We start from the raw sequence: 15,333 nt of genomic DNA, 5'->3' as shown, positions 1-15,333 counted from the left end.
AGACCACAACAACAACAACAACGTAGGTAAGACACGAACGCCAAACTAACCGCTGGCCTCCATTCGACGTGTCTCATTCCACCCATTCTTTCACAAAGGGCTGCTGCGCTTCACCAGGCCTGGCTGCTCCCTCATCGCAACCACAGCACCTGACACTAAACTGGCTGTCTCCGTATTTATTTGCTCCAGTCCATTACAAGGCGAAATTTCAAAGTTATGGAAATACAAATATTTATGTATGTTTCATCTTGTATGTTGTTAACAAAAATGTTGAGTAAATACGTCACGTCAATTTTATAGTGGACACATGTTCATCTTAGGTTCACTGTATGGTCTATCCTTGGGAATGTCTAAATCTTTTATTGTATTCGTGTAAACTGTCATGAAAAAGTGATGCTTCGAAACTGTTGCAGTTCGGCGAAATGGAGACGATGATGGGGGGGTCGTTGCGATGGACCGCAAGGAAGGTGGTGTCGTCACGTTATTTGAGTAAGTAGGACTTATTCATTCCGTACTTCAGTAATGGCAGCATTAATTGTGCTTCAGGGACGAGAGTATTGCTTCATTTCGAACATCGACAACCTGGGAGCGACGGTGGATCTGAACATCCTCAACCTGCTCCTGCACCCTACGGACAAGACGCCGGAGTTCGTGATGGAGGTCACCGACAAGACGAAGGCGGACGTCAAGGTGAGAGTGCCTGATCACTGCACAGTAAAGCTTCAAAACAGAACTAGCAAAATATATAATTTTGCGTTTTTTTCCTTGCATTCTTCTGTTTCTTGTACATCCGTCTTACGAGAGGTGTAGGCTAGGCAACCCCCGCCCCCCCTCCCCCCCGCCCACTTTCTCCTGCCCTGAGTTTCTTTATTCCGCTTAATAGGCTGCTAACTTCGTCCACCTTTAACGTCACATATCATTTCAAGCCCTTTTCCTCACCTCTCTCTGTCCCTCTCTCTATCCAGCAATCTTTCCTTTGCTGACGTTTCGGGCAAAAAATTAAATGTAGTTATGAAAAAAATGTTTTAAATAAATTTAGTTGTGTCACTTGAGAGTAAAGTTATTTTTTCGAAATGACTTCTTTCAGTTGAAGCCCATTTTTGACAAAAATTTCTCCAGTATCTTACAAGGACACATCATGAACTTGATCTCATATTTTAAGCAGAGAAAAGCACGCTTGTAAGATAGCAGCCTCAGTAGTCAATCCCACATTAAAATTTGGGTCATAATTCTGAAGTATAGCTTTTGGACTTTGGCGCGCCACCGATGTTCGGTCACCCGCTCCGACCCTCTGCATCCGCCTAGTGCCCTAACGCGAAGTAATACACAGCTGAGTGACTAACAATACGTTCTCGCTTCCCGCGCCCGGGTTCCCGGGTTCGATTCCCGGCGGGGTCAGAGATTTTCTCTGCCTCGTGATGACTGGGTGTTGTGTGATGTTAGTTAGGTTTAAGTAGTTCTAAGTTCTAGGGGACTGATGACCATAGCTGTTAAGTCCCATAGTGCTCAGAGCCATTTGAACCATTTGACTAACAATAACATGTTTGTGAACTACTGTTTCTCGCATTGTGTCAAAGAGCGCGGTTTCTAAGCTGTAGCTGGTGCCATAGATCCCCTTTCCTTTGCACACTTTTACGTTGCGATTCGCAAATGCAGTGTAAAAGAATGAAACCAATTACCATGTCCCAAAAGAATTGCGCAGAGTCATTTATTAACATCGCTCTTGCTCGTCATTTACTTTGGATTTTAAAGCTGGTATTGTTGAAGTGAAGTACATTTGCAGGAGTGCACCCATCGAAAATCATTAACTTCATTTCATAATAATTCTTGAGTCGCTTAGGTTTATTCATTTTTTATTTTGAGGCATATGTATAGCTGTCGAAAATATTGTTGAAATAACATTTAACGTATGTATATCTCTTGGGCTGACGTGTTACGTACTCATATTGGCTACTATTTTTCCCGTAGAATAATGCGTTTTCGAACAAGGTTCCAAAATTAATTTTGGGCGGACGTGTCCACCTCACGCCTTCTACTGCCTCGTCTCCAATATATTTCGAATAGGAGGGCCCTGGTTATCATTCCACTGTACACTACTTGGCGCTGTGGGCATTAAGGGAACGCAGTGGGACGGAGCAAGTGACAAGCAACCGATGCGCGCAAAGTTTAAAAGCTGCACTTTCAGAACGTCAGAACTGTGTACTGTCAGAATTACACTCCAAATTTGCACGCGGGATTGATTGCTGGGGCTGGTATCTCGGAAGTGTGCCTTTTTTCTACTTAAAATGTGACGTCATGTTCGCGATGTTCCCTTGTTAGATGAATTTATCATGGTCCCAAGCAGCATTTCTACAGTACTTGCGGCGATTTCTTCTCGGATCTTAGCTTTCAATTCCTCTGCTGTAGCATGTAGACAAATTGCTTTGTTGTGTGACCCCACAAGAACTAAATCGCAGTGATTGAATTTTCTCATTTTGAGAAATCAGAAACTTTCTAAAGGCAAGATTCCTTATTATTATTATTATTATTTCTTTCTATTCTCAGACGTTATGTCTGGTCAAAAATGGACAGTGACGCGGACCTTGATGAAGCGTGACTTCCTTTTAACTGTACGGTATATGTTATATTGCATTTAGGAACTTTCGGGTCATTGAACATGTATCAATAATTACAGATTTTTGTAGTTGTATATATATGTTTGGATGTAGCTGTATTGCATTGATGTACTGGTGGATATTGTGAGGTATGACTACTGTAGTTGATAGTATAATTGGTATAATGTCGACTTTATCCTGATGCCACATGTCCTTGACTTCCTCAGCCAGTTGGATGTATTTTTCAATTTTTTCTCCTGTTTTCTTCTGTATATTTGTTGTGTTGGGTATGGATATTTCAATTAGTTGTGTTAATTTCTTGTTTTTATTGGTGAGTATGATGTCAGGTTTGTTATGTGGTGTTGTTTTATCTGTTATAATCGTTCTGTTCCAGTATAATTTGTATTCATCATTCTCCAGTACATTTTGTGGTGTGTACTTGTATGTGGGAACGTGTTGTTTTATTAGTTTATGTTTTATGGCAAGTTGTTGATGTATTATTTTTGCTACATTGTCATGTCTTCTGGGGTATTCTGAATTTGCTAGTATTGTACATCCGCTTGTGATGTGATCTACTGTTTCTATTTGTTGTTTGCAAAGTCTGCATTTATCTGTTGTGGTATTGGGATCTTTAATAATATGCTTGCTGTAATATCTGGAGTTTATTGTTTGATCCTGTATTGCAATCATGAATCCTTCCGTCTCACTGTATATATTGCCTTTTCTTAGCCATGTGTTGGATGCGTCTTGATCTATGTGTGGCTGTGTTAGATGATACAGGTGCTTGCCATGTAGTGTTCTCTTTTTCCAATTTACTTTCTTTGTATCTGTTGATGTTATGTGATCTAAAGGGTTGTAGAAGTGGTTATGAAATTGCAATGGTGTAGCTGGTGTATTTATATGAGTGACTGCTTTGTGTATTTTGCTAGTTTCTGCTCGTTCTAGAAAGAATTTTCTTAAATTTTCTACCTGTCCATAATGTAGGTTTTTTATATGTATAAATCCCCTTCCACCTTCCTTTCTGCTTAATGTGAATCTTTCTGTTGCTGAATGTATGTGATGTATTCTATATTTGTGGCATTGTGATCATGTAAGTGTATTGAGTGCTTCTAGGTCTGTGTCACTCCATTTCACTACTCCAAATGAGTAGGTCAATACTGGTATAGCATAAGTATTTATAGCTTTTGTCTTGTTTCTTGCTGTCAATTCTGTTTTCAGTATTTTTGTTAGTCTTTGTCTATATTTTTCTTTTAGTTCTTCTTTAATATTTGTATTATCTATTCCTATTTTTTGTCTGTATCCTAGATATTTATAGTCATCTGTTTTTTCCATTGCTTCTATGCAGTCGCTGTGGTTATCCAATATGTAATCTTCTTGTTTAGTGTGTTTTCCCTTGACTATGCTATTTTTCTTACATTTGTCTGTTCCACAAGCCATATTTATATCATTGCTGAATACTTCTGTTATCTTTAGTAATTGGTTGAGTTGTTGATTTGTTGCTGCCAGTAGTTTTAGATCATCCATGTATAGCAAATGTGTGATTTTGTGTGGGTATGTTCCAGTAATATTGTATCCATAATTTGTATTATTTAGCATGTTGGATAGTGGGTTCAGAGCAAGACAGAACCAGAAAGGACTTAATGAGTCTCCTTGGTATATTCCATGCTTAATCTGTATTGGCTGTGATGTGATGTTATCTGTATTTGTTTGGATATTAAGTGTGGTTTTCCAGTTTTTCATTACTATGTTTAGAAACTGAATCAATTTAGGATCTACTTTGTATATTTCCAATATCTGTAGTAACCATGAGTGGGGTACACTATCAAAGGCTTTTTGGTAATCAATGTATGCGTAGTGTAGGGACCTTTGTTTAGTTTTAGCTTGATATGTCACCTCTGTATGTATTATCAGTTGCTCTTTACATCCTCGTGCTCCTTTGCAGCAGCCTTTTTGTTCTTCATTTATAATTTTGTTCTGTGTTGTATGTGTCATTAATTTCTGTGTGATGACTGAAGTTAATATTTTGTATATTGTTGGTAGGCATGTTATGGGGCGATATTTAGCTGGGTTTGCTGTGTCTGCTTGATCTTTAGGTTTCAGATAGGTTATTCCATGTGCAAGTGTATCAGGGAATGTGTATGGGTCTGCAATGTAACTGTTAAATAATTTAGTTAGATGTGAATGTGTTGAGGTGAACTTCTTTAGCCAGTAATTTGCTATTTTATCATTTCCAGGGGCTTTCCAATTGTGTGTAGAATTAATTGCTCGGGTGACTTCATGTTGCAAAATTATCACTTCAGGCATTTGTGTTATCATCTTGTATGTGTCTGTTTCTGCTTGTATCCACCGTGCATGCCTGTTATGTTGTACCGGGTTTGACCATATGTTGCTGCAGAAGTGTTCCATGTCTGTTATGTTTGGTGGATTGTCTATTTTAATGTGTGTGTTATCCATTGTTTGGTAAAATCTCTCTTGGTTTGTGTTGAATGTTTGGTTTTGTTTCCTTCTATTTTCACTTTTTTTGTATCTTCTAAGTCGTTTGGCCAATGCTTGTAATTTCTGCTTTTTTCATCTAATTGCTCTATTGCTTCTGTTGTGAGATTTTACCTAACCTTTTTCGTTTTTTGTCTGATATTTCATTTCTTATAAATTGTGTTAGCTGTCCGATGTCTTTTCTCAGTTTTTCTATTCTGATCTGTAGCTTGTGTTGCCATGCTGGTTTTGTGGGTTTCTTCTGTGTGTTGGTTTGTTCTGATCTCTGCCTAGTGTGTGTATTTAGTGTAGTGAGTGCTCCTATATAAACCAGTAGTTGTAACTCTTCCATAGTTGTGTTTTCATTTATTTTGTTGTGTATGATTGTGTTGATAGTTTTTATTGTTGTTTCGACTTGTGGGTTATTTGGCGGTCTATGCAAGAATGGTCTAATGTCTGTATTTGTGTCTTTGTATTCTATATATGTCAGCTGAAATTTCTCTTCTATATCTTATCTTCTATATCTTCTTCTTCTTCTTCTTCTTATTATTATTATTATTATTATTATTATTATTATTATTATTATTATTTACAAACTACCAGTTTTGACTGACTTTGCTTTCACCTTCATGTATTAAAAATTTTTTTTTACTAAATGTCTTCGTTTTGAGTTGGACCTCAAGCGAAGTTGTCATTTAGCACGTTGTATAAAGGTTTGTCATTAATAAAACGTTTAAAAACAAAAAGCGCCTTGTGCACATGGCCTCTCTAGAGGTTACGTCATAATAAAATGCGCAGCAGCACGTGTGTTTAGGTCAGCCCCTCGTCAGACCTTGCAGTCGGCGACGCACTCCCAGTGGGGCGCCGCGATGGCTGCCGTTCACGTTGAACAGTTTCAGTAGCGGCGCCGATCCCTGCCCTCAGTAGCTGTGTTGTTCGCTCGCGTCATGCCCTGTCAAATGACAGCACGGATGTCATACCGTCATATAAACAGTGCACAGCGCCAAATTTGCATCCTCGAGGCCAAAATTGGGACTAATTTTCCTTGCAGTTTAAATCTCTTCCGCATTAATACTTTAGCATATTTACCAACTTTATCTGCCATGCTGCGATCACAACCCAAATTGGATTTCCGTGAATACCCGCACTTCAGTTATAATCACCCTACAAATTTCCCCGGCAAGTCTCGAGTCACTGCAGGACGAGGAGCAGACTGGTGTCGAACGTCCCGTCGACAACGAGCGAGCGAGAGCAAGAACCCGGCTTAGGGGAGAATGGAGAAGGAAAGTGGCCGTGTCCTTTCGAAGTAATCTTCACGGCATTTGCCTTAAACGATTTAGAAAAATCACGGAAAACATATATCAGGATGGCCGGGTGCGGGTTTGAACCGTCGTCGTTCCGAACGCGAGTCCAGTATTCTAACCACTGCGCCACCTCGCTCGGTTAGTGCCCTTACGTTCTACTGCAAAGTATCTTCAGGTCTTCGAGGGGATGGTCCGAGCGCATTTTCCCTACCGATGAATTAGATGTGCATATGCCTGTCGACTTCCGATATTCTTTCTCGTGTCATTCTCAAACGACCAAATCATCCTAAACAGGCAATAGCATCTCATGTTCCTTTCCCTTTCTGCATTCAAACTGCCCACATATTTTCTTCAATTTTCCTTCTCATTTGCTGTGCAACTTTTGCGGTAGGGTGGGACGCTCATTCACTACGAAGACAAGCTGCGCCTGCTCGAGATCGCCCAGGTGCCCAAGGAGCACGTGGAGGACTTCAAGTCGGTCAAGACGTTCAAGTACTTCAACACCAACAACCTGTGGGTCAAGCTCGACGGTAAGTCGCTGCACGAGACTTGCAGTTCTTATAAGGAATATAAATCCGCCTTAGAAAAAGTCGCGATTACTTTGTTTCTGTTACCAATTCATTAACTTGTGATAAGGGTGCTTCATAGTGTTCCCGAGGTCAAGGGGTAATCAGAACGTTATAGGTCCCGGTTTGACATCTCACCACTGCTTAAATTTTGAATAAAAATTATCGGCAACGGCGGCCGAAGACTTCCGGCGTAAGAGGTCAGCCTCGTTCTGCCAGCGGCCTTGTCAAAGAGAGAGGAGTGGCGGACGGAGTAACAGGGCACTCTTTTGCCCTTGAGGTGGGAAGCGGCCCCTAAAAGGCGCAAGAACCAGCAATGATCAACGAAATGAGGACGCAGAACGCAATGTGAACCCCTGCGTTAGAGACACATAATGTGTGTCCATAGACAGGCGGCTTGAATTTGAAAAGGTGTCATCATGTCTCTCCACTGACAAAATATTCCCGATTAGTCCCTCATTCCGATTTTCGGGAGGGGTCTGCCAAGTGCGGGGTGACCATGAGAGAAAGACTGAATAACCAATGGAAGAATAACGTTCGGGGCGTGGAATGTCAGAAGTATGAAAGTGATAGGAAAGCAAGAAAATCTGAGACTGGCAATGCTAAGACTCAGTCTAGATATAGCGGGTGTGAGTGAAGTGAAACGGAAAGAAGATAACGATTTCTGTTCAATGAGTTTAGCGCAATACCAACAGCAGCAGAAAATGTTATGACGGGAGTAGGATTGTTATGAATAGGAAGTTAGAGCAGAAAGTGAGTTACTGTGAGCAGTTCAGTGATAAGGTTATTCTTATTAGAATCGACAGCAAACCAACACAGACAGCGACAGTTCAGGAATACATGCCGATGTTGCAGACAGGAGATTAAGAGTTGGAGAAAGTATATGAGGAATCGAAAAGGGCGATGAAAATCTAACAGTCATTGGGGATAGGAAGGCGGTTGTGAGGGAAGAAATAGAAGTAAGAGTTATGGAATAATATGGGCTTCGAACTAGAAATGAGAGTGGAGTCGACTAACTGAGTTTTGCAATAGATTTCAGATGCTAACACTGAATACTTTGCTCATGAATCACAAGAGGAAAAGGTATACTTGGAAAGGGTCGCGAGATACGGGAAGATTCCAGTTATATTACAACATGATCAGGCAGTGAGTCCGAAATCAGATGTGGCGTGCCCAGCTTCAGATATAGACTCAGATCACAATTTAGCAATGATGAAGAGTAGGATGAAGTTTAAGAGACTAGTCAGGAAAAAAAAGTTCGCAAAGACGTGGGATACGAAATTACAATGTAATGAAGAGATACACTTAAACTTCTCTGAGGTTATAGATACCGCAATAATGAATATCTCAAGAGGCACCTAAGTTAAAGAGGAATGGACATATAATGAAAGGACAATCGTCGAAGTTGGAAAGCAAAACATAGTTACAAGGAACGTAGCTGCGATGAAACCATGGGTAACAGAAGAAATATTTCAGTTAATCGACGGAAGAAGGAAATACAAAAGTGTTCAGGGAAGTTCAGGAACACAAAAATACACGTCAGTTAGGAAGTGAACGGAAAGAGCAGGGAAGCTAAGAAGAAAAGGCTTCAGGAAAAATGTGAGGAAATCGAAATGGTAGTGCGGACTGGCCTAGCACAACTGGAACGTGGGACTTGGGGGAAGCAGGCAAAGGTGTCGACGGGGCCTGATCAGTTGCCGTTGGTTGCACAGTAAACGCATACACTATTTAAGGAAATAATTTTTTTAAAACAATCATTTAAAAAAATTGACTAACGCAAGCTGCACTGACAGCTGAAGGCCTTTTTAAGAAAGAGCTCAAATTATTTGTCGGCTGAAGGCCACAAGCAATAGGAATAATTTAAAAAAAAACATTATTTTTAAACAATCGACACAATCAGACCAAATAAGAAGGGAGTGGTCCACTGACAGTGCTCCAAGGATCGACCTGAGAAAAGTCGCTACAGCTGCGTAAGTGGTGAGACAGGCAGCCAAGAGTTAAGCTCTTTTAACGGGATGGCAACTCAAACTAGGGACAGCCTAAACGCCGACCAACACACTCGCAAAATCCACCTAAGATGAGATAGCCAAAACCACGATAGAATAACAGTTATCATCGTCAAATGACAAGCATTTAATTACACAAGTTGGCTCCACCAAATCCGAGTATGCAAACAGGGTGAAACGTCCCCTTAGAACAATTATACATGACTGTGCTTAAACTGACACACAATATTTTTTTAGCGCAACGCAATCTGACTTTCAAAAATCCCTTCAAAAGAATGGCCCTGACTAACATTAACCTATACCTTTTACAAATCACTTACCTCACAAAAATCTTCGTTACTCGAACTACTGCAATACAGCGAGCGCCACTACTGCCAGCTAAATAAAAGATTCAAACTACGGAAGGCACTAACTACTGATAGGCATAGTTAGCAAATGAAAGATTTTAATAGAGAACAAACAATGTATTTACCTTAATAGTGTTGAAAAACCATAATATACATAGCAGTTCATAATATCCAGTATAACAAATTTCAAAACTCCGCCATCTCTCTCCCCACATCCACCACTGCTGGCGGCTCACCTCCCAAGTGCGCAACGCTACGCGCTGTTCACATCCAGCTGCCCAACACTAGAATGGCAGACAACAATGCAAACTAGACACAGACTGCACACAGCACAGCCAGTGATTTTCATATAGAGCGCTACGTAACGTTGCCGATAAGAAAACATAAACAGCCTACTTACATAAAGAAACATAAACAGCATACTTACAAGGGTTAAGACCAAACTGCCTATTCAAAAACAGTCACTATACAGCAATAAGACGAAATGGAAGTAGACATGAACGCTAAGAACACAGAAACGGTCGAAAGACCAGATACACGTCGTCCACTGAGACGACCGACCGAACGACCAACCATCGGTGGTTGCCAGGCAACGAGAATAAAACCGCCAACTGACAGCTTGATGGAATGAGGTCACACATACACACACACACACACACACACACACACACACACACACACGAGCGCGCGCGCGACAGTTGCACTACTCGAATATAACGATCCATTCAAGTTAAACTCGCTGAATCCGGACCTCAACGTGGTCGTGCATTCTCGCGACCACATCCTTCGATCGGGCAGTGCATACATCGCCAGCTCCCTCGGCGAGTACTGCCGCTGTTGGACCTCACTGCTGCTCCGTCCCGACTGAACTGAACTGCCACACACGACGACCCGGAAACACTCTAGGTCGCTCCAGAGATGGTACCACAGTACTCGCTATCGATAAACGCCGCTGCTGCCACTCACGGACAGACAAAGCGAGCAAACGTAGTGGCGGCAGTGAACGGACCAAGACAACGGGAGGTCACAATCCGAACACACGACGCCAACCTGTCAACGGCACAAACACGAGCCCGAGCACGGCTCAACAAACTTCGATGGGGTCGAGAGCAAGGGTGGTATCAATAAGAGTGTAATGGCAATTCCACAGTTAAATGCAGCGGAAGGAGTGGAAAGGTGGACAGACTACACTGATGGCCTGTATGAGGGGGGAGAACTTGTCCGATGACGTGATAGAAGAGACAGAGGATGCAGTATTAGAATCGGAACTTAACACAGCTTTGCACGACTTAAGATCGAATAAGGCAGAAGGGATAGATAACATACCATCGAAACTTGTAAAATCATTGGGGGAAGTGGCAACAAAACGACTATTCACGTTGGTGTGTTGAATGTATGAGTCTGGTGACATACCATCTGACGTCCGGAAAAACATCATCCACACAATTCCGAAGACGGTAAGAGCTGACAAGTGAGAGAATTACCGCACAATCAGCTTAACAGCTCATGCATCCAAGTTGCTGACAAGAATAACATACGGGAGAATGGAAAAGAAAATTAAGGATGTGTTAGATGACGATCAGTTTTTCTTCAGGAAAGGTAAAGGCACCAGAGGGACGTTCTGAGTTTGCGCTTGATAATAGAAGCGAGACTAAAAAAAATCAACACATATACAAAGCATTTTTCGAGCTGGAAAAAACATTAGGCAGTGTAAAATGGTGCAAGTGTTCGAAATTCTAATAAAAATAGGGGTAAGCTATAGGTAAAGATAGGCAATATCCAATACGTACAATAACCAAGAGGGAACCATAAGACTACAAGACCAAGAAGGAAATGCTCGGATTAAACAGGGTGTAAGACAGGGACGTAGTCTTTCGCCCCTACTGTTCAGAGAGGCTCAAGACTGGAATTGAAATTTAGGGTGAAAGGATATCAATGATAAGATTCGCTGATGACATTGCTATCCTAAGTTAAAGTAAAGAAGGATTACATGATCTGCTGAACTGAACGAACAGTCTAATGAATACAGGATATGGATTGAGAGTAAATCGAAGAAAGACGAAAGTAAAGGCAAGTAGCGGAAATGGGAACAACAACAAACTTAACATCAGGCTTAGTGATCACGATGTAGACGTAGGCAGCAAAACAACCCATGATCGATGGAACCAAGAGGATACAAAAAGCAGTCTAGCACTGGCAAAAAGGGCATTCTTGGGCAAGAGAAGAATAACATTATCAAACGTAGACCTTAATTTCAGAAAGAAATTCCAGAGAATGTACGTTTGGAGCACAACATTGTATTGCAGTCACACATGGACTGTGGGAAAAATCAAACAGAAGAGAATAGAAGTATTTTGGATGTACTATAACTGAATAATATTGAAAATTAGGTGGCCTGATAAGGTCAGGAATGAGAAGGAGGAATATCTGGAATACACTGACAAAAAGATGGGACAGAATGATTGGATACCTTTTAAGACATCAAGGAATGACTCTGACGTTACGAGGAAGTTGTAGACGGTAAAAACTGTAGAAGAAGACAGAGACTGGAATACATGCACAAATAGCTGTGAACATAGGTTGCAGTTCATTTCAGATGGTTGTCTTTGAAAGTTCTCAAAGCTTTTTCGATGAAAAGGTTAAATCAATACAGACTCAAATGCACATAATATCTGTTTCATCCCTCTTACAGTTCCTGCCTGCGTATTAATTTTCTGCTAGTAACATTTATTTCCGCACTGACGCTGTCTTTTACTTATGCACGCAGCCATCGAACGTGTCCTGGACGAGCAGACGCTCAAGATGGAAATAATCGTGAACAACAAGACGCTGGACGGAGGGCTGAACGTTGTGCAGCTGGAGACGGCCGTGGGGGCCGCCATGAAGTGCTTTGACGGTGGTCTGGGTAAGTACAAGGCGCATCTCGTAGCAGAATCTTTTCTCAGGAACTACTGCACTGTGTCCTGTTACGACATCGTAAAGTCCCTCCTGTCAGGTGGGCGACGCTTGCAGCAGAGTACGGAACTCCAGTTACACCTTTCGCGCACAGATGAAAGACAGACAGGCCGTTTACTCCCTTATTAAGCCAGAAGCTAGAAGCCGATTTACACTTTCACTGAAATAAACTGGCGTTTTGCTGAAGCACATAGTGTGCAGTGTCCCTCAGGGTTCTGTACTTTCACTTCCTCTTCCCTTAATACACCCATACCTGCATACCGGTGAATTACGACTAAATATGCCATATACTAAAAGGTATCAGATAGATTATATAATGGTAAGACAGAGATTTAGGAACCAGGTTTTAAATTGTAAGACATTTCCAGGGGCAGATGTGGACTCTGACCACAATCTATTGGTTATGACCTCTAGATTAAAACTGAAGAAACTTGAAAAAGGTGGGAATTTAAGGAGATGGGACCTGGATAAACTGAAAGAACCAGAGGTTGTAGAGAGTTTCAGGGAGAGCATAAGGGAACAATTGACAGGAATGGGGGAAAGAAATACAGTAGAAGAAGAATGGGTAGCTTTGAGGGATGAAGTAGTGAAGGCAGCAGAGGATCAAGTAGGCAAAAAGACGAGGGCTAGTAGAAATCCTTGGGTAACAGAAGAAATACTGAATTTAATTGATGAAAGGAGAAAATATAAAAATGCAGTAAATGAAGCAGGCAAAAAAGAATACAAACATCTCAAAAATGAGATCGACAGGAAGTGCAAAATGGCTAAGCAGGGATGGCTAGAGGACAAATGTAAGGATGTAGAGGCTTATCTCACTAGGGGTAAGATAGATACTGTCTACAGGAAAATTAAAGAGACCTATGGAGATAAGAGAACCACTTGTATGAACATCAAGAGCTCAGATGGAAACCCAGTTCTAAGCAAAGAAGGGAAAGCAGAAAGGTGGAAGGAGTATATAGAGGGTCTATACAAGGGCGATGCACTTGAGGACAATATTATGGAAATGGAAGAGGATGTAGAAGAAGATGAAATGGGAGATACGATACTGCGTGAAGAGTTTGACAGAGCACTGAAAGACCTGAGTCGAAACAAGGCCCCCGGAGTAGACAACATTCCATTGGAACTACTGACGGCCTTGGGAGAGCCAGTCCTGACAAAACTCTACCATCTGGTGAGCAAGATGTATGAAACAGGCGAAATACCCTCAGACTTCAAGAAGAATATAATAATTCCAATCCCAAAGAAAGCAGGTGTTCACAGATGTGATAATTACCGGACAATCAGCTTAATAAGCCACAACTGCAAAGTACTAACGCGAATTCTTTACAGACGAATGGAAAAACTAGTAGAAGCCGACCTCGGGGAAGATCAGTTTGGATTCCGTAGAAATACTGGAACACGTGAGGGAATACTGACCTTGCGACTAATCTTAGAAGAAAGATTAAGGAAAGGCAAACCTACGTTTCTAGCATATGTAGACTTAGAGAAAGCTTTTGACAATGTTGACTGGAATACTCTATTTCAAATTGTAAAGGTGGCAGGGGTAAAATACAGGCAGCGAAAGGCTATATACAATTTGTACAGAAACCAGATGGCAGTTATAAGAGTCGAGGGACATGAAAGGGAAGCAGTGGTTGGGAAGGGAGTAAGACAGGGTTGTAGCCTCTCCCCGATGCTATTCAATCTGTATATTGAGCAAGCAGTAAAGGAAACAAAAGAAAAATTCGGAGTAGGCATTAAAATCCATGGAGAAGAAATAAAAACGTTGAGGTTCGCCGATGACATTGTAATTCTGTCAGAGACAGCAAAGGACTTGGAAGAGCAGTTGAACGGAATGGATAGTGTCTTGAAGGGAGGATATAAGATGAACATCAACAAAAGCAAAACGAGGATAATGGAATGAAGTCGAATTAAGTCGAGTGATGCTGAGGGAATTAGATTAGAAAATGAGACACTTAAAGTAGTAAAGGAGTTTTGCTATTTGGGGAGCAAAATAACTGATGATGGTCGGAGTAGAGAGGATATTAAATGTAGACTGGCAATGGCAAGGAAAGCGTTTCTGAAGAAGAGAAATTTGTTAACAACGAGTATAGAATTAAGTGTCAGGAAGTCATTTCTGAAAGTATTTGTATGGAGTGTAGCCATTTATGGAAGTGAAACATGGACGGTAAATAGTTTGGACAAGAAGAGAATAGAAGCTTTTGAAATGTGGTGCTACAGAAGAATGCTGAAGATTAGATGGGTAGATCACGTAACTAATGAGGAAGTATTGAATAGGATTGGGGAGAAGAGAAGTTTGTGGCACAACTTGACTAGAAGAAGGGATCCGTTGGTAGGACATGTTCTGAGGCGTCAAGGGATCGCCAATTTGGTATTGGAGGGCAGCGTGGAGGGTAAAAATCGTAGGGGGAGACCAAGAGATGAATACACTAAGCAGATTCAGAGGGATGTAGGTTGCAGTAGGTAATGGGAGATGAAGAAGCTTGCACAGGATAGAGTAGCATGGAGAGCTGCATCAAACCAGTCTCAGGACTGAAGACCACAACAACAACAACAATGCCATATACATTCAAGATGTTTGTTGACTTATTTTACCAGAGTAATCGATACAAATTCTGAACATAATAAAGAAAATATTATTGCGATTTCCCGTCCGAAGCCCGGTTCGATGTTGTACTCTGCAGGCCTCTTCATCGTTGCACTACTCCTGCAACCTACATCCACTGACTTGCAGAAAACAGAAACCAACAACGGTAAATTTGAGCAATAAACTGCTTATGCGCAATAAAAGTATTCCACTAATTTACGGCCGCCGTTGGATATCTGTTTCGTGCAAGCCGTCGACCGGCCGCAGCCCTCACGCCAGATGTAACTACAGAAACTGCATCCACTGAAGCTGTTTATCACAGTCAGATCTTAGCCTCTCTCTACAATATTTAACCTCCACACTTCTCTCCATCGTCAAATTAATTAGTCCGTGATGTCTTAAGATGTGTCCTATGAACTGAACCCTTCTTTTTGTCAACTTGCACCACAAATTTCATTTCCTCTAGATTCGATTTAGTACCTACTTATTAGTTATTCGACAA

The 15,333-nt window shown here is 41.3% G+C and overlaps 1 protein-coding gene across 1 annotated transcript in view; it reads left to right on the top strand.

The window, feature by feature from the left end:
* LOC126106547 (UTP--glucose-1-phosphate uridylyltransferase-like) overlaps positions 1-15,333 on the top strand; it is a 120,284-nt gene that overhangs the window by 78,487 nt on the left and 26,464 nt on the right. The window contains exons 6-8 of the mRNA XM_049912886.1: positions 547-690; positions 6,762-6,900; positions 12,057-12,194. Of these exons, the coding sequence (XP_049768843.1) occupies positions 547-690; positions 6,762-6,900; positions 12,057-12,194 (421 nt within the window). The remainder of the gene's footprint in view (positions 1-546; positions 691-6,761; positions 6,901-12,056; positions 12,195-15,333) is intronic.

Source organism: Schistocerca cancellata, chromosome 10 (assembly GCF_023864275.1).
Source record: "Schistocerca cancellata isolate TAMUIC-IGC-003103 chromosome 10, iqSchCanc2.1, whole genome shotgun sequence".
In the NCBI taxonomy this organism is placed as follows: domain Eukaryota; kingdom Metazoa; phylum Arthropoda; class Insecta; order Orthoptera; family Acrididae; genus Schistocerca; species Schistocerca cancellata.
The sequence above is the reverse complement of the archived record's forward strand: the minus strand, read 5'-3'. Positions and strand labels throughout refer to the sequence as shown.